This window comes from Cyprinodon tularosa, unplaced genomic scaffold, assembly GCF_016077235.1.
Source record: "Cyprinodon tularosa strain WSP-4 unplaced genomic scaffold, ASM1607723v1 ctg1310, whole genome shotgun sequence".
In the NCBI taxonomy this organism is placed as follows: Eukaryota; Metazoa; Chordata; class Actinopteri; order Cyprinodontiformes; family Cyprinodontidae; genus Cyprinodon; species Cyprinodon tularosa.
In genome coordinates this window covers 1,743-26,834 of record NW_024038127.1, presented here as the reverse complement: position 1 = coordinate 26,834, position 25,092 = coordinate 1,743, and the positions used below count along the sequence as shown (strand labels likewise).

At 41.9% G+C, this 25,092-nt stretch overlaps 1 protein-coding gene across 1 annotated transcript; it reads right to left on the bottom strand.

Annotated features, from left to right (window-relative positions):
- Positions 1-1,687: 1,687 nt before the first annotated feature.
- On the bottom strand, positions 1,688-23,871 carry LOC119778305 (gastrula zinc finger protein XlCGF26.1-like). The gene is made up of 3 exons (XM_038277476.1): positions 23,808-23,871; positions 15,458-15,859; positions 1,688-3,728 (listed from the first exon to the last, which is right to left on the bottom strand). Exons 1-3 carry the CDS (start codon positions 23,869-23,871, stop codon positions 2,446-2,448), a joined length of 1,749 nt encoding a protein of 582 aa, XP_038133404.1. The 3' UTR covers positions 1,688-2,445.
- Between the last annotated feature and the right edge of the window lie 1,221 nt (positions 23,872-25,092).

The window sequence follows — 25,092 nt, the reverse complement described above, 5'->3', positions numbered from 1 at the left end:
GTTTATTGGTCTTTTAGTAGAGCTGACTGGGAGAAATAGAAGATAAGAAGTGAAGAAAGAATGAAGGAAGCAGACATGAGTGTTGATATCAGTTCATTCAATTTAACATTTTGGAATTCTGTTCTAGAAGCTGTTCATCATTAGATTCTGAAGGAAGGCAGGAAAAACAACAAGAAGAAGATTGTACCGTGGAGAACAACAGAATGTGATCCGGTTATTAAATCTACAAATTAAGCTTTTAAGGTTTTAAAAAAGAAATCAGAACTTTCAGAATCTAATTGAAAAGAAGAAGAAAGGAGCTACGGTGAGAAGGGTTCTAGGAAATCCAGAAAGAGGATTGGAGGAAGGTTGGATGGGCTGCAGTCTGTAGCTCTGCTGCCTTGCAGCAGGTTCTGAGTTTGATTCCCAGCCTGGGGTCTTTCTGTATGGAGCCCACATGTTCTCTCTGTGCATGTGTGGGTTCTCTCTGGGTACTCCTGCTTCCTCCTATGGCAGTGCATCAGCAGTCGCCATAATAAGTCCTACCTGAACAGTGCTGGCAGTTAGGAAGGAGCTAGGACCAGGAGGCTGGATGCTTCCTAGTTCCAATGCAGTTAGCATAGGGACGTCTCTGAGGGCCGCTATACGGTTACCCACAATCCTTTGTGTGACAGAACGTAAAGGCACAGCCCACCTCACAGAGTTTGATCAAAGTCCATTATTTCCTGACATGGCCTCGCCTTCATATGTTTGGGGTTTCATAGCAGAAAGCTTCAGTTGTTCACTAAATTTATGGAACTTTGGATTTTTGTAGTTCTTTTCCAGAAGGCTGTTCCTCACCTGTCCAGGCATCTTGGCTCCGCCCACTCACTGCTGTCTGCATGTCGTTCTGGTTCTTTCTGATGAGACCCGTTGGACCCTCTTCTAGATATCTCTGCTGATTCAATATGAGGTTTTTTATTTATTGTTTTCAGCTGTTGTGATTTTATGTTCTTTTCTATTCCCAGCCAGCTGGGACTTTATATTTCTGATACTTTAAGATGCTTATTTAATCAGATATTGTTTTGGCTGTTATATACTGTTTATGACACACAGCCCTACTAACTGTGTGTTAGAACAATAGATGAAAGAGTGATTTGAGCTCTAACAGTTAATTCTGCACAAACATGGAATAAATTCACCACAACTTCTGTTCAAAATATAAGAGTTTATTAAGAAAAATCATTCAGCTCCAAGTCAAACATATTTCACTTTAACACTCTTAAGACTAGTAAAACTCAACTAAACTAACCCACTAAGTACAAAGGGGAAGGGAAACATAGTTGAAAACTATATTACAGTTTAAGGATGGATTTTGAATTTGAAAACCAAAGTTTATCTGGAAGAATTTAGGATATGATCAAATGAGCTTTTTAACTTTAGTTAAATGATTCTTTACCCTCTTTGAAACAGTTAGCAGCGAATAGACATCAGGATTCCACTAAATGACTCTTGGTCATACTTTCTAATGAAAATGTAATGAGCATCTGAGGAACACATGAACACTAATGTTATATCAGTGTTTAACCCTTAGTGAATAAAGCTTGTCTAAGCTTTAGCAACAGCTCAACACATGTTTCTGTATAGCATAGCATAGCGTAGCATGCAGTCCATCCTGTTAGCATCGTCTTTACTCATCAGTAAACACATGAAATAATCAAAAGACATATTGTTTGTCCAACCTTTGCTTTTATTTTAATCAGAATAAAAGTCTGTTTCTGGAATATATCCAACCAATAACTCATCATTCAGCTAAAAGGTTCTTAGTCCCAAAAATAAAACTTGTTTTTTATTCCAAAAATTTTTCAATCAAAAAAGTTGTGCCACACCATGCATGGCACAGCAGGGGTCCGTCTGGATTTTTTAAATTTAAACATCTATAACTTCTCGATTGCCTGTTGTATGGACAGCAAACTAGCTTCATCTGTAACCAAGATGTTTTAGATGAAATGTTGCTGCACTTTATTATGTTTATTCCCTCATAACAGAAAAGGTAAAAACATTTGTGAATGTTAACATCTTTTTGTTAGGAAATTTTTTTGGCCATTTAAACTTTCTCAGACCCAAAATAATTAACTTTCTGATGTTCACATCCACATATTCGCCCAGGACCTGAATATTTACCAGGTTTACATTATAACACCTTATCTGTTCTAGTTTCTATGTGAAATGAGCTTTATTAATTAACCGGTTCATCAAAACTTTGCTCAAAAGATCATTAACTGTGGGTTTCTCATGTAATGAGGTAGTTTCTTTTTATCACCATTCAAACATAGAAAACGCCTCTACTGTTCCTTCCTGCGGCGTCTAACTGCTGTGACTTATATGGAACAAATGTGTAAAAAAATATAAATATAAATCATTCCACATCCTGCATGAATAAATGTCACCTGAAGACTCAAATTAACTTCTTGTTTAAAACCGTTCTCACAAATGTATGTGATTGATGTGTGAATCAAGACTAGATTTCCGAGAGAAGCGTTTTCCACAGGACAGACATAAAAAGGGTTTCTCACCTGTGTGAATTCTCATGTGTTCATCAAGATGAGATTTCTGAATGAAGCGTTTTCCACAGGACAGACATAAAAAGGGTTTCTCACCTGTGTGAATTCTCATGTGTTCATCAAGATGAGATTTCTGAATTAAGCGTTTTCCACAGGACAGACATTCAAAACACTTCTCCCCTGTGTGAATTCTCATGTGTCTATCAAGATAAGATTTCATAGTAAAGCTTTTTCCACAGGACAGACATTCAAAAGGCTTCTCACCTGTGTGGAATCTCATGTGTTCATCAAGACTAGATTTCTGAGTAAAGCTTTTTCCACAGGACAGACATTCAAAAGGTTTCTCCCCTGTGTGAATTCTCATGTGTCTATCAAGATAAGATTTCATAGTAAAGCTTTTTCCACAGGACAGACATTCAAAAGGCTTCTCACCTGTGTGGAATCTCATGTGTTCATCAAGACTATATTTCTGAGTGAAGTGTTTTCCACAGGACAGACATAAAAAGGGTTTCTCACCTGTGTGAATTTTAATGTGTCTAGTCAAATGACTTTTTTCAGTAAACTTCTTGTTACAAATGGTACAGGAAAAAGGTTTCTCACCTGTGTGAATTCTCATGTGTCTATCAAGATTAGATTTCATAGTAAAGCTTTTTCCACAGGACAGACATTCAAAAGGCTTCTCACCTGTGTGGAATCTCATGTGTCTATCAAGACTTGATTTCTGAGTAAAGCGTTTTCCACAGGACAGACATTCAAAAGGCTTCTCACCTCTGTGAATTCTCATGTGAATATTAAGATCAGACTTGGAGGTGAAGATTTTTCCACATGACAGACATTCAAAACGCTTCTCACCTGTGTGGAATCTCATGTGTTTATCAAGATCAGATTTCTTTTTGAAAATTTTTCCACAGGACAGACATTCATGAATCTTCTGACCTTTGTGAGTTCTTATGTGAACCATTAAATGTTCTTTATTTAGAAAAGTTTCTCCACATGTCAAACATGGGAAAGGTTGCTGCTCTTCATGCTCACTAATGGGGGACTCCATGGTTTCCTCTTTAGTCCAGGAATGTTCTGGTTCTTGCTGCTCTTCTTTTATCTGCAGAGGTTCTGGTTCCTCTTGGTCCAAACTGGAATTCCTCTCCTGTCCACAGAGCTGCTGGTCAGAGAAATCCTCCTCTTTTTCAACATAATCCTGCAGGTGGTCTGAAAGACAAAAAAAAGCAGACAGACTTATTATTGCAAGTTAAAGAAAGGACACCTCACATAAAAGCACCAAACTCTGTCCTTCAGTTCGGGGGGCAAGTGGATCCTTTAATCATCATTGTGTCAATCTAACTACATACACCATCAGACTGGAACTACATCTCCCATCATGCAACCTGATAGTACAGTCACAGATTTGGACCTCCACTTTTATCTTTAATAGGGGTGGGTTAAAAAAAAAATCATTTTACCGTATTTTCACGACTATAAGGCGCACTTAAACGTCTTTTTTTTTCCTAAAAATGTGCGGTGCGCCCTTTGGTGCGGTGCGCCCTATGTGTGTTGTAACTGCGACTTTTGAGACCACCTCATTGAGGAGATGATGAAAGAGTGGCTGAATGTAAGGAGACCAGGTGGTTTTTTTTCCACTCATCACCATCGCTGTTAATATGTAACTCCATGCGTGCCCATCTCACAGATGATGTGAAAAACATGGGGAAACAAATTAACGCTGTGCTCGCTGTTCAACCGCTCGACATCGGTGTGAACCGGACCCAGCAAGTGCAGCAGAAGCAGCGAGTTTACATGCAAAGTCAATGGTTGACGCGCATATAGGCGCAGCAAAAGGTCCCGCAGTGCGTTTTGAGCAGCAGGCGCTGCGTCGGGAGCGTTTAAGCATCTGACGCACCGCCAACACGCTGCTGCTGCTCGAGATGGAAAAATTGAAGTTTTGCTGCTGGACGCGCCGCATCAACCAATCAGAGAAGCTGATCTGGGAGCTGACAGCGAGACAGACACAGCGCTCTGATGACATATGATATTAACGCAAATGAAAAGGGCTGGATGGATGAGGAGATGATGAAAGCGTGGCTGAGGCAGGTGTATGTGAGGAGAACAGGTGTTTTTTTCCACGCATCACCATCGCAGTTAATCTGTGACTCCATGCGTGCTCATCTCACAGCTGATGAGAAAAACATGGTGAATCAAATGGATGCTGTGCTCGCCATTATCCCGGGAGGTCTGACAAAGGAACTTCATACGCTCGACATCAGTGTGAAACGGCCGTTCAAAGTAAGGCTGCGAGCGGCGTGGGAGCGATGGATGACCGACGGAGACCACAGTTTCAGGATAAGTGGAAGGCAGCGCCGGGCAAGTTACGCCACAGTTTGCGGATGGATTGCAGATGCTTGGACTAACGTGTCTGCTGGCTCTGTTGTTCAAGCTTTCGCAAAAGCAGGCATTATTTCTGAGGAGCCGCCCGGCACGGAAAGTGACTGACAGCGAAGAAGGGGAAATTGGCATGTCTGATTTAGCGCAGCTGTTTAATTCAGAAACAGAGGATGATGACTTTGATGGGTTTGATTAATACTTTGTAATAAATACATGAATAAAGCACAGTCATACTCAGTTTTGCCCCCGCTGTATTTTTAAATACGCAGTAGAGGTATTTAAAGGTAGTAGAGGACATGTACCTGTATATAAAAAACGCGCCCTATAGTCCGTTGCCACTTATGTGTGTGTTAAATACAGAAATGGGACACATAACTGAGAGTGCGCCTTTTAGTACGGTGCGGTGCGCCTTATGGTCGTGAAAATACGGTAATCCATTTTGGATCGATTCCAGTAAAATTTTACAAAATCGATGTGTAGGGAATGAGATCGATTAGTTTTTTAGAGAAGAGAGTGACGTTGATGTACAAGAGCAGGCGTGGGCAAATGCAAAATGGCCGACGCAAGTAGCACACCACTCAGCAAGCCGTCCCAATTAAAGTCTGACGCCTGGAACCATTTCGGATTTAAAAGAACTAAAGACAATGTGGTGGATAAAGCCAAAGTGGTCTGCAAGATCTGTCAAGCGGAGGTCAGTTACTGTTAATAAATTACAAATCTCCAAAATCACCTGACAAGATATCATGCTATGCTAAAATCTGACAACAAAGCCTCCAGAGCTACACAAAAAAAATGGAGGGATTCGATAGCGTTACCAGCAAATTCTCTGCGGGCCATTAAGATAACTCAGGTCATCGCAACTTTTGAGTGCAAAGATTTACGGCCCTACTCTGTGGTGGAAAATGAAGGCTTTAAGCAGCTCGTTCATGTGCTCCAACCACACTATGTCATGGTGCAACGCAAACATCTGACCGACACCGTTATCCCCATGATGTACACACGAGTGAAAGGGAACATCCAAATGAAAATGCAGTTAGCAGAGTCAGCATAACTTGTGACACATGGACATCACTGTCAATGCAGTCCTGTATAACACTACATTGACAATGAGTGGCGCCTCATGTCTCATGTCCTACAGGCCACTGAAGTTACCTTGAGCCACACTGCTGCAAATATTGCTAATATGTTGACGGGGGCCATACAGAAATGGGGGCTGAGCAGCAAACACCCAGAAGTTGTAATGGACATTGCTGCAAATATAGTTTGTGCAGTGGAAACAACGCATTCATTCATTCATGATTAAAAGATTGGATTACAAAGAAAATTACTTAATTTAAGAGCTAAAGTATGCCCAATCTTTTTTTTTTTTTGTCCAATTGAACAGCAAGATAATAATGGCAATGATACGGATGAAAAAACAAAGGAAGCTTTGCCCAAGAAGCCAAAGAAATCCAGTACCTTGGAGTCTCTCCTTGGGACAGTTTATTTACCAACAGTAAAGGATCACGGACTAAAAACTCCAGCAATAAGGGCTGAAGATTTAGTCAGAAGATGCAAAGCTGAATCTCCTGCAGGGCTGAATGAGAATCCTCTGATCAGGTGGAAAGCAAATGAAAGGGAGAATCAACTGTTGGCTCGCCTTGCAAAGCATTATCTTTGTGTCTCAGGGACCAGTATCGCATCAGAGAGGTGTTGGGATATATTGCCACAATGGAGCCAAATCAATTGGATGAACCATCTAAAACCATCCAACTTTTCTTTTTTCACAAAGAGATCTGCTATGACACACCCTTGCCACAAAGGCAGCTGTACAGCCAACAATGGGACACTGGTGAGCGGTACCGCCCTGAGCCGAGGCCATGGCCTAATGGCTACGGAGTAACAGGCCCACCAGTGCACCATGAGCGGCCTCACATGCCTTCACGGAGGTCAGAGCAGAGCTTTCCACCCTACCACGACAGTAGCTGGCTAGAGCTCTCAGATGAGGATTCAGATAGCCCAGCTCCAATCCCAGAACGGGATTATGAATGTGACAACTTGAATCCCTCGCCCACGACATAGAGTGTTTTGACCCCAGCAACACTGAATCCACTATTGAAGACTACCTTAGAGAGGTAGAACGCTCTCTTCAGACTTACCCCATCCCTCTACCCAGGAGCAGTTAAAGTTAATCTGGAAAACTACTTCAAGAAGCGTGCCTGTGTTCATAGAGAGCCTCCAGCCCTCTGTTCGAGACCACTATTCCTCTCTTTGTCAAGCTGGAGGAAGACCACTCACTAAAATATCTTTTCCTCCACAATCTTCACGACAAAAATGGATCATGCAATCGTGATACTGGCCCCCAAGAAAGGAGAGCTTTCCAGGATTGGAGGACTTCACAGAACAGAGAAGTTGGGGTTTGAAGTCTCAAACCCCAGTTGAACATGAAAATCCTCCAGGAAAACCTGACCTGAAGCCTTCACCAGCATGACTAGGCAGGGACTTACCTTCCACAACTTCCTTATTACACTTAGTGGAAAAGGAAGGCCCAGGTAGAAAGCCCCCACAATCCCCTCAGATCTTTTCAGGAAAGACCTCCATTTTGGTCCACCTCTTTTCAGAGAAGACCAATCCCCACTCAGAAAATCATCCCTACCAGGAAGTCAGCGACATTTCTCAGGATGTAAGATCAGAAAATGGGTCTTACTTAGACTGGGTAACCGGTTCTGGCCTGTTCAGGTCAGCTGCTGCCCATAGCTCACCTGCAGAGGTCCAGGGAGGCTGAAAAGCAGGCAGACATGCTCCCCAGCAGGTGACACATCAATCGTCTCCATAATCTGACAGCAAACAGATGTGTTCCTCAGAACATTCCATCTGCTGTCAGCTCCCATCATCAGCCCCTTTGGAACAAACTCCTCCTAAGCAAAGGGGGGGTTACATCCACTTGGCTCAATTTACAGATGAACTGGATCAGACCAGTTCTCATCCCGATAGAAGGTACTCAACATCTTGCATTTGTAACATTCTCCTCCATAGACAGGTAGACAGAATGAAATGCAACCCCGAGGGGGTTACATCCACTTGGCTCAATTTACAGATGAACTGGATCAGACCAGTTCTCATCCCGATAGAAGGTACTCAACATCTTGCATTAACATTCTCCTCCATAGACAGGTAGATAGAATGAAATGCAACCCAGAATCCACTTCTGCCCGTGGAATGGAGTGCGCCTCTATTCTTAAAAACACATGTGCATAGTACTGTTGGAGTCATTATGATTTCTGTTGTTTTTATCATTTTATTCATTTATGTTTTATATTGCTCTCAATCATTTGTTTTTCTATGTTACTCTCACTGGAAATAGTGTATGCAGGTCATAAGACGGTCAAATGTTTTGCAAGAATGCTTTCCTGTTTTTCATTTGAGAAGCACAGAAGTTCCTGTTTTTCATTTAAGAAGCACAGAAGTGGAAGTTCGTAACCCCGACACCTTTTATAAAGCGTATACTGAAACCAGACAAGCTCCGTATCTTAAAACTTCATGCTATGTCTAAGAGATTGCGTAATCGAAACTAACGCCTGCTGTTGTTGTCATGTTCGGATTAATGTGTCTAACCCACATGCAGAACACTCGGAGGCAGATGAAAAAGTTCAAAGATTTATTAATAATAAATGTACAAAGTATGGTCAGATCCAAGAGGGGGCTTGTCTGGTCACGAGTGGGTTCACTGCTGAGGAGGACAGAGAGATTAGTGGAGGTCCAGGTCTTTTGCTGGTTGTGAGTGTTCAGGTCTGTACCTGTTCGGAAATGGAGCTGAGCTGCAGAGGGGGGGAACCTTGAGGGTCCAGAGGTTGTCGGCAGGCTGAGGGCAGAGGCGGAGGCAGAGCTTACTGAGTGCAGGCAGATCACTGATTGAGTTTTCCTTCCAGTAATTTTCTGAGAGCCATCAGTTTGGATGGCCTCTGTTTTTGAGGCATTAAGCTGCAGGAAGTTTTGACTCATCCATGCCTTTATATCCTCCAGGCAGGAGCTGAGGCGGGTGACAGAGTTGGCGGGGGAGCTGGGAGGAGTCATTTTAATGTAAAGTTGTGTGTCGTCAGCATAGCAATGGAAGTTGACCCCATGCCTGCCGACGACACAACTAAGGGGGAGCATGTAGATGGTGCCAGGGTAGGGCCGAGCACGGAGCCCTGGGGGACCCCACAGGTGACAGAGTGAGGTCTGGATGTTGCCTCCCCCAGGGCCACGTACTCGGTCCTGTCAGTGAGGTAGGAGTGAAACCAGTGGAGGGCAGTGCCAGAGACCAGTAAAATGCTGGAGGCGGTGGAGGAGGATGTGGTGATCTACTGTGTCAAACGCAGCAGAGAGGTCGAGAAGAATGAGGAGGGACGTGAAACCGGAATCAGAGGCCATCAGCAGATCGCTGGTGACTCGGATGAGAGCTGTTTCTGTGCTGTGGGAGGGGTGAAAACCAGATTGGAATTTTTCATACAGATTATTGCATTTAAGATGGTTGTGGAGCTGGGTGGAAACAACTTTTTCTAGGAGTTTGGAGATGAATGGGAGGTTTGAAATGGGTCTGTAGTTTGACAGAGGTTCAGGGTCCAAGGTGGGTTTTTCTTAGGAGGGGTTTAATGAGGGCAGTTTTAAGGGTAGATGGGACGGTACCCGTTTCCAGGGAACTGGCTATTATTTTGGTTATGAGACGACTAATGGATTGATGGTGAGTTTTGAGCAGAGGGGATGGGAGGGGATCTAAAGAGCAGGTGGATGGTTTAGATTTGCGGATGATGTTCTCGACCTCCTGCTGCATTGGCAGAAAGAAGTGTGATAGGAGTTGTGTGGGAGATGTCTCAGGGGTATCAATAGTGGTGCTGTTTGAAGGTGAAAGTGAAGAGCGGATGCTGTCTATTTTTGATATGAAGAAATCCAGAAACCGGTTGCAGTTTATATCTGTGTGGTTGTAGAAGGAGGAGACCTGTGGTTTAAGAATATGGCTGATTGTGGAAAAGGGTTTTCTGGAATTACCTGGGTTATTGTTGATGAGCGAGGAGTAGTAATTGGACCTGGCCTTGGAGAAGGCTGTTGCATAATTTCTGCGATGTTCCCGGTAGGCCAATTTATGCACCGTCAGGCCAGATGTTTTATATGCCCGCTCCAGGACATGGCCAGTCCTCTTCATTTGCCTTAGCTCTTTGGTGAACCAAGGAGCGGAACATGTGAATGTGACAGTCCGGGTTATTACAGGAGCATGAGTATCCAGGATGGAGTTGAGGCTTGTGTTGTAAAAGTCCATTAAGTCACTGGCTGATGAGAGTGGAGAGGGGGAAAGATGCTGAAGATGTGAGCTGAAGGATGAGGAATCAATGTTTTTGATGTTTCTGAAAGTGATATGGCGTTTTGGTTTGGTGAAAAAGGTTATTGGGAGTCTAAATGTAACTGCCAGGTGATCTGAGACACCAACATCATATATGTTGATGCTGGTGAGTGGAAGAGAGTCAGTTATAACAAGATCCAGAGTATGCCCTTTGCTGTGGGTGGGGCCATCTGTGAGCTGTTGAAGATTTAGACAGTCCAAAACCTGTTTGAATTCGGCAGCTAGACGGGAAGTGTGTGAGTCCATGTGTATATTGAGATCACCAATAACAAGAATATTTGAGTGTGCAGTGCGGAGAGAGATTAGGAACTGATGAATGTCAGAAATGAAAGTTGGTTGTGGTTTAGGGGGGCGATATATGACAGCTACTGTAGCAGAGAAAGGATTATTGCATTTAAAAACAAGGCTTTCAAAGGAGGAAGTACCAGGTACAGACAGGTAGCCTGACGTAGTCCGACTCAATTCTAGTCAGAATATGAGTCTGATACTGCTCCATAGAGCTGTGATTATGGTGCGTGTTTCGAACGAACCAGGAAAAAAAATGCCTCTGCACTCAATTGGATAGACCTACAACCAATAAGAGCAACGGAGTGCGTGACGTATGTTAAGCGAGGCATAGTTGTTGTCCACAAAAATCAAAGCGTGCAGTTTCACGCCTAGAATAAGAAGATGAGACTTGATCGCGTTTCTCTGTTCCTCTTTCAAAATTAATTTGCTGTCGATATCTTCTAGAACAGACCTAATAGCAGAATCTACTCACCCAAACTCTCCAGCGGCAGCCATTATTGTTGTCACCCAAGCGCTTTGGTCACGTGGTTGATTACGTTACTCTTGATCATCTGTCCATCATCGTATAAAGCCCGCCCTGACAATTTGATTGGATCGCCTGACAGTGGACGATAATACTCGCGCTACTATGGAGCAGAGCCAGACCGAACTTCCCCGAACTCAAACCTTGTGGGCGGGACTAAGTTCGGACTGGCACCCAGGCTAACAGACAGGAGGGACACTGCAAAGTAGCTGCGATATAAAACAGCAAGGCCCCACCCCGCCAAGTTGTGCGGGCTTTGTCCAGGTATGAGTACCCTTGTGGGCAGGCCTCATTCAGGGAGCTGTAGACATCCGGCTGTTGCCAAGTCTCTGTGAGGCAGAGAATGTCTATTTCTTTTTCCAGAATGTGATCGTGGATGAATCCGGATTTATTTGACAGTGACTGCACATTAAGCTGTTACAGTGTGATGTGGGAATTTGAGTCCAGTTTATGCAGAGTGCAGAGAACGCTGAAATCCACTCCAGGTCTTCCAGTTCGCCGGTCCCACTCAGCCATATCTGAGGTAGGCATAGCGGCGCTCAGATGACGCAGATGGTGACGTACCTGTTGCGCGACAGGACGTGATGCCGACCAGAAGGATGCGATGGAGCTGTGGTCACCGCGTTTGGACATTACAAGGCGGCACCCGGATCCCCGGTGGATGTAACGGGGTCGACGTGGAAGATCCAATGGAGCTCTGTTAATGTTGAGAATCCGAAGTGGTTGTATCGTGGTGTCGATGGGCAACAAGTGGCGTGATGGCGTGCCGGTGCTAACAGTTAGCCAGGATCCAGGTGAGCAGTGGTGGAAAAAAGCCATACCCAGAAGGATGATCCACAGCTTCAACAGAGGTGGTGTTCCATTCGCAGACCTCCGCTGGAAGGCGGAGGCACTGGAAGATTTATGAAGACTGATGGTGCTGATAGGACTCTGTAAACAGAAGAGTAGCTCCAGCTAACTCTGTTAGCGTAGCCAACCCAAACAAGTTGCCAACGGGCTAACAGGCCAATGTGCATGCAGAGATAATCCAGGGAGGGCATGAAGCACTTAGACATCTCCATAGGAATAATCCAGTTTGATGGAAACAAAAAGGAAGCAGCAGGATTGGGGGATTTGAAGCCCAGAGAAAAGGACGATTCACTTAGCAAGCAGTGTCCAGCGTAGTGACAGGTAAGTCCAGGGTACCACACAAATTCGGTGTGTACTACAAAATAATCTGTCTCTTACTGTAGTAACTGAGTTCCCAGAATACGGTACAGTAGGATGGATTTTGCAGAGAAGGACAGATTTTTACGGATTTGCAGAGAAGCGGCGAACAGCCAACGCCAGCGTCCTCTCTGCTCCTCCCATGATAAACATGATGACCTAACTTATAACTAACTTATATAGCTTGTAACATATATCGTGAGATTACTTGTTACTTGCTTGTTGTCGGTTGGAGTAGTTTATTTGAGTCCTGTCCGTCCAGAGGACAATGAAATTGTTCAAAGAAGGCCTACTACCCCTCCAGCTAACCTGAAGTCAGGAGACGTGCCGCAAAGTAATGACACTGGAGCTGTTGCTGCTCCAGAACCATCAACAGCAGCAAAACAAGAAGTAAAATGTGAACAGAAATACCAGCATGATTATGATACCCGACTAAGGCTGAAAACTGAAGACTCCACCCACCAGTCTCCTTATAAAAAATTAGCTACAGAACTCAGTGAACTGTCTGAGGAATTTGATAGAATATTGCCTTTGATAGAAGTCCCAAATCCCCTATCCAACAATGCACAGGACAGAACAATGCTAGTGTTCAGGCCATGGACTTTAAATGAAGCAAAAAGTGCAGTTGAAGGTCTCACTAGTCCACAGGAGGATGTTGAACAGTGGATTTTAGGAATGGAAGGAATTTATATGTCCTACAAACTAAATGGACAAGAATTTGGACAAGCACTGTTTTGTGCTGTTGGTCCTACTCTGTGGGGACAAATAGGTAGCCAGTACACAGGTAGAGATCAAAATGGTGGAGTTAATCCTTATGGCCAAGGAGATCTCAATGGAACAGTTATAACAGCTTTACAGCCTCAGTGGGCTGCTCTTTGCAATGCCATGCTGTTGGATTAATTGTACAAGTTATTCTACTTTAATCATATTATACTTATACATTCATATTTACACATTTGCATATTCCTGTATACTTGTATTACACAAAGTGTTGAAATGTTTCGCTTGCTGTCTTTCTAATGCTTGTTATTAGTGTGTGCAGGAAGCAAGGTCAAGGAGAATGGAGAATTGCACGCACTAGCACCGGATAAGGAGTGAAAGCTCTCCTTATCTTATGATATTGTATGATGTTATGCAGAACTTCTGGTTCCGACTGGTTTCACCCCCTCCTCCCTTTTAGCAGTCGGAACCAACATTGTAGCCAGGGCGTTCCTTAATAAAATGCTTGGAGGGCAGAGCTGTTTCAGAGTGCTTTGGAGAATTGTAACTGAACAGTCTCTGATCACTCTCCTTGCAAGTAAATCATACTAAATTCTCTGTGTCTTTCTTTGTACAGGTTACTGAATAAGGTGTTTGGTGTTTAAACCTAACAAAAAGGACACGATTTATGCCTTTATGGATGGTAAAGATGTTTGTGTTTTACTCTCTACAGGATTTGCTAATAATTTGATTATCAGTTAACACCGTAAAACAAATCAAGAATCCGATATGTCTCAGCAGCTGTTTTGATTGGCTAAAATATCAACATGAGAGGAGGTTACCTGATGAGCTTGAAGAATTAGTACTGAATGTCCCTCCCCTTTACGGTGCAGGAACTGAATTTAAATACACGTATATCTGACTAATGCAAGGTTTAATATGTGGACCAGATGCAAAAAAAAAAAAAAAAAAAAATATATATATATATATATATATATATATATATATATATATATATATAGCCCTTCCAAGACTCTTTATTGAAGTTTCACAAGGGAGAAAAAGCTTTCACAAAACAAAAAGGGAGGTTTAAAAATTCTGTATTTATCTTGGAATTAGGGCTGGGCTATATGGCCGAAAAATAAAATCATCATCTTGGACGATTACATTTTGAATCGATTTTAATTTAAGTATTAAAAACTACATGCATATATTTTTTAAAATGGGTTTAATTCATTCAAAATATATTGTGCAAAGTTCACCCAACAATAATTGTACTGATTTTTTTAGCAGTAAAATAAAAATGTACACCTATATATTCAGTACAAATGCAAGAAAAAACAGCTTAAGTTTCTGAAATATGCAATTTATCAAACAGTTAACTTGTATTGATCTTCTGGGAAGTAGATGGTTTGTTAAACAGCAGCTGCTGAGAGCCCAGTTCATGTCGAAATAATACACAGTTAAACTCGTGTACGGCTGAACAGATCCACTGGACCAAAGGTCTGTAGTAGTTGCAAAAAGCAAAGCAACTTCTAATACAGCCCTTGTAGTCACTCGACTCGGCAGGTCATATTTTGGATGACATGATCTACACTTGTCTTATGGCAGCGCTTTAGAAAGCGAGGCAGCCATGGTTTGTGGTGTTTTCTTGTCCTGGTCATCTTTGCCCGTGCTACCGACGCTGCACTCCTAAAGCTGAGATTGCTGCTCCCGTTCTGTGGGGCGCCTTTGCCAGAGATGCTGAAACGAGTTAGTTGTTCTGCTAGTCTTGGTTTTAATAACTGTAGTCTGCTCCACATCTGTCTTGTCAAAGCCGAACATTTTCCATATAATTGACGGAACACGAGTTCCTTTTCTCTGTACCAACTGTTCAGATTGAGCAGCGGCCATGGTGTGAGTAAACAGTGCAGCATGCTATCAGGCGGAAGGAGGAAAAATTTAGAGAAGCAAACGCAGAAGTAAAAAATGCAGAAGAAGAGACTTCCTCGATCTTACAATTTAGCTACATTTCAAATCCTGGACTTTATAAAAACATTAAATAATTGAATTTGATTTACCCCCCAGCTGTACTTGGAATAATATAAACCAGGTTTGAGGCGCCTGATTGCTATAATTTTAAAAGAAGAGCAGATTAACAACACTTAAGATTGTAAGAAAAGAGGTGGAATAACCCTTTAACTTTTTGCTGAACCAGTATTACGAGAAGAAGAGCATAACTGCTGACCATTACCTCACCGGTTGCACTCTAAGCTCTTACACACTGATGATCAAGTGTCATGAATCGACCACTGTTTTAGTAAAGGAGGCCGTGGAGAGATTCTTTGTTTAATCAAAATGAAATATAGAGAAAATAATGCTGACAAAGGATAATGCAGGAATGCTTTTAAGATGTTTGTAGGTGGCTTTGAATTCTGATGTGCCTTTGAAGTCTACATTTCTTTATGCACATTTTTCCACAGGACAGACATTCATAAATGTTCTTACCTGTGTGAATTCTCATGTGATCTATTAAATGTTCTTTTTTAAGAAAGTTTTCTCCACATGTCAAACATGGGAAAAATGTATCTCCTGTATCTTCAGTCTCTTGCTTCAGAACAAGCTGCTCTTCCTGCTCACTTATGTTGAGCTCCATGGTTTCCTCTTTATTCCAGGGATCTTCTGGCTTTAGCTGCTCTTCCTGCTCACTTATGTTGAGCTCCATGGTTTCCTCTTTATTCCAGGGATCTTCTGGCTTTTGCTGCTCTTCTTTTATCTGCAGAGGTTCTGGTTCCTCTTGGTCCAAACTGGAATTCCTCTCCTGTCCACAGAGCTGCTGGTCAGAGAAATCCTCCTCTTTCCCAACATAATCCTGCAGGCGGTCTGAAAGACAAACAGCAGAAAGACTTTCTATTGGTGGTTAAATAAACAACACCTCACATAAAAGCACCAAATTCTGTCCTTCAGTTGAGCAGTGAATGGATCCTGTCAAGCAACCTGAAGACATGAAGTTCCTTCTGGCCTAATTTTGTTTTCCTCACAAAGAATTATTAAAGTCTGTAAAGCATTTACATCCAACACCACGGTGACTGTCTGGCAAATGAGGAAGTAATGAGACACCCTACCCTCAGCAGAGCTTCCTGTACACCTCTGCCTGGAAGAGACAGACCCCAGCTCAATGTGTCACAGATTGAGCAGATTTTAAATTATTTTCTAATCAAATTTCTCTGTTCTATCGTATTAAAAATAAGCATTGAGGTAAGAAAAAGGAAGAACAGGCCTAAATAATAAAGCTTTCCTAATTTTTTGCTAAATATCAAGCAATCAGCAGGGACTGTTTTTTCCCCTGTAAAAACTGTTTGAAACAGAAAATGGAGTTAGTACAGTTATAAAAACAGAGTGACACAAGAACTCAGTTTTTAGACTTAGACGTTTGTCATTTTCTATACACAGAATGTATACAAAATAAAATTTTGTTTAATACAGCTTTCCAGACAGTAAATGAACATTTCCATTCCATAAAGCGCAGCAGTGATCAAATGTAAACAGCAAGGGAGAAAAAACATGATGCAAAAAGACACATTGATATGGAAGTTGAAAGCATTAAGCTACAGTTGTGTTCGAAATAATAGCAGTGCCTCAACAGCAGCAAGAAAATCACTTGTTTTATTAACATTTCAAACTCTATACCCCAGATAAGTTTCTGGGGGGTAAAATAAAGGTATAGAAAACCAACAAACCCAACAGGACAGCCATGCATACTGTGGATTCTGTGAAATTGAATGATTAACTGAAAAGGGTGTGTTCAAAAAAATAGCAGTGGTGAGTTCAATTAGAGAGGGCATCAATTAGGGAGGGTATTCTGGGAAAAAAGGGTGTTAACAGGTGATCCGTATTTAAGGATCAAGACAACTGGCATGCTGGCTGTGCATTTGTCCTGAAAAAACAAGGAAAATGGGTCGTTCAAGACACTGTTCTGAAGATGAGCGTTTCCTAATAAAAAAATTGATTAAAGAAGGGAAAACATACAAAGAGGTGCAGAAAATCATTGGCTGTTCAGCTAAAATGATCTCAAATGCCCTGAAATGGGAGCAAAAAACTGAAAAACGAGGAAGAAAAAGAAAGACAACCCCTCGAATGGACAGAAGAATAGCCAAACTGGCGAAAACTCAGCCAATGATGGGATCCAAGAGGATCAAGCAAGACCTTCAGTTGACAGTGAGTACTGTGACAATCAGAAGACGTCTTACTGAGGTTAACCTTCCAGCAAGAAGCCCCCGCAAAGTCCCACTGCTGAGAAAAAGACATGTGCAGAAGCGTTTACAATTTGCCAAAGAGCACATTGACTGGCCTGAAAAGAAATGGCATAATATCTTGTGGACAGATGAAAGCAAGATTGTTCTTTTTGGGTCTAAGGGTCACAGGCAGTATGGCAGACGCCCTGCAAACACAGAATTCAAGCCACAGTACTCACTGAAGACCATTAAGCATGGTGGTGCAAGCATCATGATATGGGGATGTTTTTCATACTATGGTGTTGGTCCGATTCACCGCATACAAGGGATCATGGATCAGTTCCAGTACATCAGGATCCTGGAAGAGGTCATGCTGCCATATGCTGAGGAGGAAATGCCTTTGAGGTGGACCTTTCAACAGGATAATGACCCCAAACACACCAGCAAGCGAGCAAAAGCATGGTTCCAGATGAACAAGATTCAACTGATGGAGTGGCCAGCACAATCCCCGGACCTTAATCCCATTGAAAACTTGTGGGCTGACATAAAAAGTGCAGTGCATGAGGCAAAACCAAGAAACGCTGAGGAATTGTGGAATACAGTGCAATTATCCTGGGCTGCAATACCTGTGGAACGATGCCAGAAGTTGGTTGACTCCATGCACCACAGATGTGAAGCAGTCATCAGAAACCGTGGTTTTGCAACAAAATATTAGTTTAGGATACTCAGCTAGGTTCACTTATCAAGAATTTCTTTGTTTGTACAGTACATTTTTGAGTTTCCAAGGAAAGATGGCAACACTGCTATTCTTTTGAACATGCCATTTCTTACTTTATTTGAAATATTATTATTATTATTTAAGTTTTGATGACTTTGTGCAATTGTTTTGCTTTGGAATAGAATGTACTGTGTCCCCAATGTATCTGTGTTCATTAAAGTACAATTTCTTTGAAGAATTTTGACATTTACTCATTTTTCTAAAGGCACTGCTATTATTTCGAACACAACTGTATATGGTGCAAATATGCAGTATTTCCGGGGGTTTTTTTCTCAGTGAAGAAGCTGTTGAAGAATCTGATGGACCTGCATCAAATGTTTCGAAGCCTCTTCCAAGAGGCAGCAGGGAGAACAGTCCATGGTGGGGGTGTGAGGAGTCATTGATGATGTTACGGGCTACGACTTCCTTGACTATTGGTTTAGCCCTGATTAGCTGGGGCCTGTAGTTCATAAGTCTAGACTGTACTGGAGGCAGGAAGGACTGCAAGGCCTGGATGATGAGGTGATCACCTCCAGTCCCTTACATGGAAATGCAGTGTCCCATTCTGGACATGTTAAAAGAGGCAAGCTTTTGCTGATGTGGGAACTCTTGTCTGGGTTCCCCATTACAGAGGAGCAAAGTAACTCAGCCCTATCACTCCAGAGGAGGATGCTCGCTTTCACTGCAGGAGAAAAAGACATTTGACCAAACCAAATGAAGATGCTCCGAAGAAACGAAGAAAAAGAAATTTGACCAGATCAATTGAAGAAACCCCAATAGACATAAAGGAGGGGTCAGATGATTAAACCATACTAATATTGATTTTTTTATTTGATATTTTGCTTAAGACTTGCTATCTTGCTCTGTCAGAGTTTGCTAATAAAAGATCAATAAACATTAACATATGTGGGGAAAGAACATTTTTGAGTCATCACAACAATGCTTGTGGGCTCTATACAATAAAATAGGCTATCAGGGTTTGTCTGAAGCTAAAACCAATTTATCACCCATGGGGCTAATATGGCCACAAAAACAATGACGACCACTATTTCAAGATCCATTAGGGTAAGGGTAGGATCCATCACGAATTGTCACAACTGATATTCTCATGGCCTCAGATAATGAACTTATCTGTGCTCGTCCTGTTGGATCTCAGCGCTGCATTTGATACAGTTGATCAATATTTTCTTTAAGAAAGACTTGAATAGTTTGTAGGAATTACAAAAACAGCAGTAGACCTGTTTTAATCTTATTTATCTGACCGATTTCAGTTTGCTTGTGTTAATGATAAATCTTCCTCATGCTCAAAGGTTACCTGTGGAGTACCACAGGGATCAGTGCTAGGACCAATTCTCTCTACTTTATATATGCCCCTAATGGCTAGAATAATTAGACAGCATGGGATTAATTTCCACTGTTATGCTGATGATACTCAGCTATATCTGTCTATAATCCAGATGAAGCTAACCCATTATGTAACCCTTCAGGTTATATTAATATTTTTTTTCTCCTACGCCCCGTAAACATTTTCTTAAATACAGTGCATTGTAGACCATTTTACCTTAAACAGTAATAATCACATTTTACTTAGCTTGGTTAATGTTTTAAACTCACACACTAGCAGTTTTAAACACTGCAAATATCCATAACCCTATAGGGCATACAGACATTCTCTATCAGCTTGAAAACACACAGAAAATGTAGTGTTGGTTAACAACTGTTATTTATTTATGCTACTGTACCTTTCTGGTCAGTCAAGTGCAAAATCAAGTTTAAGAAATGTGATTGGTTTTGTTGGGATGGGAAAGAACCAGACGGGATGTGTAATTGCCTGCAGCTACGTACTGGCAGTCAGCCGGTGGCCGTTCATGGATGAGGTCAGATCTATATTACTGTGACTGCTACTTTTTTTTTTTTTTGCTATTCATTTGGAGCTAAACATTTTTTGGTATGTTTTTGCCTGGGTTTTGGAGCAACAGAACCGGACCACACTCAACGTTTTGCTTGGTTGTTGGAGCTGCAGATCCAAACTAAGCTCGTGAGCCGGAAGGGACTATTTTACCGTTGGAGCAGTTTTATTGCCATTTATCTAAAACTGGTAATTCATGGTGGGGTGAGTAACCCGTCCCTCGAGGTTGTTCTGGGAGCCGCCATCTTTGGAACTGCTATTCTGAGGGTGAAAGCTAATGGTGTTCCCTCAGCTACGTTTGATAAGTAATTAATACCCAGTTATGGGTGGGTTACAATCTGTGTTCCACTGTGCTGAAAATTAACTGTGCTCGGTTAACGTGCTTTGTCCTTGGTGCAATACAGACCAGTAAGGTTTATTAAACTGGTATTCAGCTTTACCATTCTTCCTCCTTTATTTTAGTACAAGTTCAATGTCGCGCTGCATTTAGATCTTAGTTCTAGTTCTCTTAGCTTTGTTTTGGTACTCAGTTCCACACTATTTACAACATACACTCTGTTGCTTATTAATACACTATTTTACCCATTGTGAGGTGTTACGTTCACCAGGCCTGTTTGGTGGGGGTAACATTAAAAGAGACCACACAAGGATTTTCTTATTAACTAAAGATTGAATTTATTAAATTATACTAAAGAAACAAAAACAGAAACAAGCAAATGCAAGCTAACATAACAAAACCCAACCATAGAATACAAACCAAACTGGGTTCTGAGGAGGCAAGAGGGTGAACCTCGTGTCTGTTGCTTGCATGACAGCTTTTAAAGCAGATGAGCACCAATTAGGGCAAAACAGAACACCTGCAGAAGGCCTGCATCCAGAACCCTGCAAGGAAAAGGGCAGAAAACCACTGCAGCCATAACACTCCCCCCCCCTTAAAACAGAGGATCTAAACTAGGACCTCTGTAGCCATTTTTCTGTTAGTCTTGTCAATCAATGGCACAAGACAATGCATCAGCCAGCACATTTTCAGTGCCTCCAATGTGCCAAATATGAAGGTTGTAAGGTTGCAGTAATAAAGCCCACTGCATAAACCGCTGATTTAGACTCTGTAAGGAGTGCAAAAAGGTCAAAGGGTTATGATCTGAATACACCGCAACAGGAAATGCACCTCCACCCACATACCAGAACATCAACTTAATTATTCGACTATTGAGAAAGAGCCAAGGCCTCTTTCTCAACAGTCGAATAATTACGTTGATATTAAACTTCTTAGAAAGGAAACACACTGGATGGTCAACACCTTCATCAGTCTGCCACAAATTGGCTCCAACGCCCACTTGACTTGCATCAACTCGTACTTTGAATGGCCGCTCTAATCTCGGAGCAGACGAAACAGGTGCAGTGCTTAAGAGGAACTTATGCCTGTATCAATGGAAAATTTGTAAACTGGACCTTAGCCTTTAATCGGTCAGTTAATGGAGCCACTACCATAGAAAAATTCTCACAAAAGTTTCTATAGTAACCCACCATACCCAAAAAACCTCATCAACTCCTTTTTTGAGGTAGGAGATGGGAAACTATCAATGGCTTTGACTTTAGCGCTTACTGGTTTTACTTGTCCTTGCCCAACAACTTTACCCAAATGGGTCACTGTAGCTTTCGCAAATTCACATTTTGCGAAGTTCACAGTTAAATGAGCATCCTGAAAATGCTGAAACAATTTCCGAATAAATTGCATGTGTTTAGCCCATGTGTCACTGAAGACCACTACATCATCTAAGTAGACAGCACAACCTTCCAACCGAGCCACTATTTGATTCATCAACTGCTGGATAGTGGCAGGTGCATTCCTAAGACCAAAACTCATTAAAGCATAAGAGTATAACCCAGATGAAACAATAAAGGAAGATACCTCTTGGGCCTGAGCAGACAAGGGTACTTGATAGTAACCTTTGAGCAAATCAATTTTACTCACATACTTCGCAGTTCCAACACGATCAACACAATCTTCCATCCGAGGAAGTGGGTAGGAGTCAGGTTTTGTAATGCTGTTAAATTTCCTGTAATCAGTACAGAATCTATAAGTAGCATCAGGTTTTTTAACCAACAAACATGGTGAAGTCCAACTGGAACAAGATGTTTTAGCCAGGCCATTGTCCAGCAAGTACTGAATTTCTGACTCAAAAAATGTACTTTTCTCTGGAGGATCGCAATAAAAATGCTGACGGATGGGCTGTGCATCTTCCACATCAATGTCATGCTCCATTAAGTTAGTACATGTTGGAGTGTCACTGAACAAAGCATGACAGTCCAAAAGTAATGGCTTCAAGTGCTCACTTCTTTCTGAAGACAAATGACTCAATAATGTTTGCAAATTAGCCAAAATCTCAGAGTTCTTAGGTCTAGGCTGGAACACGGCATCATCTGGAGTCTGCACATCCTCATCTAATCCTGCTGTGCAGCTCAAGTCTACTTTCACAGAAGAGGCAACTGCCTTCACAACTTTATCTTCCAAAGTATGCCCAAAATAAGGTTTCAGTAAGTTTACATGACAAAGCTTAGTTGGTCATTTACAGTCTGGGGTAGAAACCATATAGTCTTGTGCAGACACGTCGCAACAGAGAATATGGACCGTAAAACTTTGCCTGAAATGATGAACCTTGAATGGGAAGTAAGGCAATCACCTCATCTCCTGGGTGAAACGCTTTCAGCTTTCTGGTCAGACCATTGTTTCATCTTTCTTTGAGCTTTTTTAAGATTCTCCAAAGCTAATTTGCCAGCCAAGCAAAGTCTGCGACGAAAACCATTAATGCAGTCAAACAAGTTTGATGGTGGATCAGAACTCTCCAAGTTAGCTTTTAAATAGCCAGAGGACCACGCACATGATGTCCAAACACTAATTCATTTGGACTGAACCCTGTGCTTTCTTGTACAACTTCACGAGCTGCCAAAAGAAGCCAAGGCAGACCTTCTTCCCACTCTCTACTCAACTCTGTGCAGTATGCTCGCAGCAATGTCTTCAGGGTTTGGTGAAAATGCTCTAGAGCCCCCTGGCTTTGAGCATAAAAGCACTGCTTTGTTGATGGACTACACCAGATTGATTCAAAATCTCAAGAACATTTTCGGACATTTTCGATTTATGCCCAGTAAGGTATGGGTCTAAAAACAGCCGATGAGGAAGTGGGGGCGAGTTTAGTCCGACAATGGAGGGACATGAGGGCGAAAAATAGCGGATCCAAGTGGAAAAAGGGTCCCGGCGTTCAAGCGCACCTCGATCTTCTAGCTGGTCAAACTTCACGAGTCGTTTTCCCCAATTTCAGTCATAAAAACAAAAGAAGCCGGCCTCCTGTCTGCTGCACTGTCTGCGGTCAGTTAAAATTTGGTAGAGGTGCAGCGGAGGGGGCGGGGACGTCTTAGCAGAGGACCTGGTTTCAAAGTATAAATCAGCCTTGAGAAACACTGGCTAAAGCCACAGGTTTTCGATATTCTTGTTTACTCCTACCTGATTTAGTTTTGGTATTCAGAGGACACTCGTTTTTCCAGTGTCCCCTCTGGCGACAATATTCTACGTTATATTTCCCAGTAGGATCCAATCTAGTTTTACCCGAGAGCTATGGCCACCTTTCAAATTATAATCCCTCACAGCTTTATGGGTCAGGATATACTAATCTGCTAAGATGACTGCTTTAGCAGCGGTTTTTACTTTTTGTTCATTTACATATGTGGCAACCCGATCTGGAATAATGTTCTTGAACTGTTCCAACACCATCAAATCCCAGAGGGATTCAAAATCATTCACACGTTCAGCTGATAACCAGCATAAAACTGGGTGTTTAGTTCTCTGACCAGATCTGTCTGTTTTTCAGCCTTTCTGCAGTTCCTAAATTGTTGCCTCTAATGTTCAGGAACCAATTCATAAGCCTTCAAAAACAGCTTCATAAGCTTCTTTGGCCTTACCCACCAGCACACTTTGCAGCAGAATGGAGCATTCTACATCACTCCAGTCATTGTCCTCTGCCATGCCCTCAAATAGAGAAAAAACACATCTGGATCTTGCTCATTAAACTTAGGTAACAGCTTCAACATGTTAACCAAGTTATATGCAGAAAACCCATCACCACCTTGAGACCTTTTGAAAGATCCACCACTTCACCTGCCCTCAGACCTCAACTTCAAACGCTCAGCTTCTAGAGATATTTTCTTCACCTCCAACTCATGAGCTAAGTTTTCTCTCTTCAAGCTCATGTGCTAGCTGTATTTTTTTTAACTCAATCTGCATTTTCACCTCACTTCTCTCAAATTGAAACTTTAATTGAGAAGCTTGAGATACTGTTGGACCTGATGATTCATCCTCCAACTTTGAGGCACCAGTTAAAGAATATGAACCATCAGAAGTTACATCTGTCACAGCAGCATCTGAAAGGGAAACAGTAAAGACATTCAGTTTTACAAGTTTGTCTCTTAAGAAACTTCTTAGTTGAGGCAACTTTAATCCTTTCGCAGCTTCATGATCAATTTTAAAGTGTTCAGCTAATTGACGAATCTGCTCCTTTGTAAGCTTTTCCAACATTTCCAAAGTTGGGAAAGACAAGAAAGAACCTACATTATCCATTGTCAAACCAAAATAATCCAACAAACCAACTTCCAAAACAAACTAGTCAGAAAATGTACAGGTGCTGGTCATAAAATTAGAATATCATGAAAAAGTAGATTGATTTCAGTAATTCCATTTAAAAAGTGAAACTTGTATATTATATTCATACATTACATACAAACTCATATATTTCAGATGTTTATTTTGTTTAATTTTGATGATTACAAATGACAACAAATGAAAATCTCAAATTCATCATATCAGAAAATTAGAATATTACTGAAGACCAATAAAAACAAAGGATTTATAGAAATGTTGGCCAACTGAAAAGTATGAACATGAAAAGTATGAGCATGTACAGCACTCAGTATTTAGTTGGGCCTCCTTTGGCCTGTATTACTGCAGCAATGCGGCGTGGCATGGAGTCGATCAGTCTGTGGCACTGCTCAGGTGTTATGATAGCCCAGGTTGCTCTAATAGTGGCTTTTAGCTCTTCTGAATTGTTGGGTCTGGTGTATTGCATCTTCTTCTTCACAATACCCCATAGATTTTCTATGGGGTTAAGGTCAGGAGAGTTTGCTGGCCAATTAAGAACAGGGATACCATGGTCCTTCAACCAGGTACTGGTAGCTTTGGCACTGTGTGCAG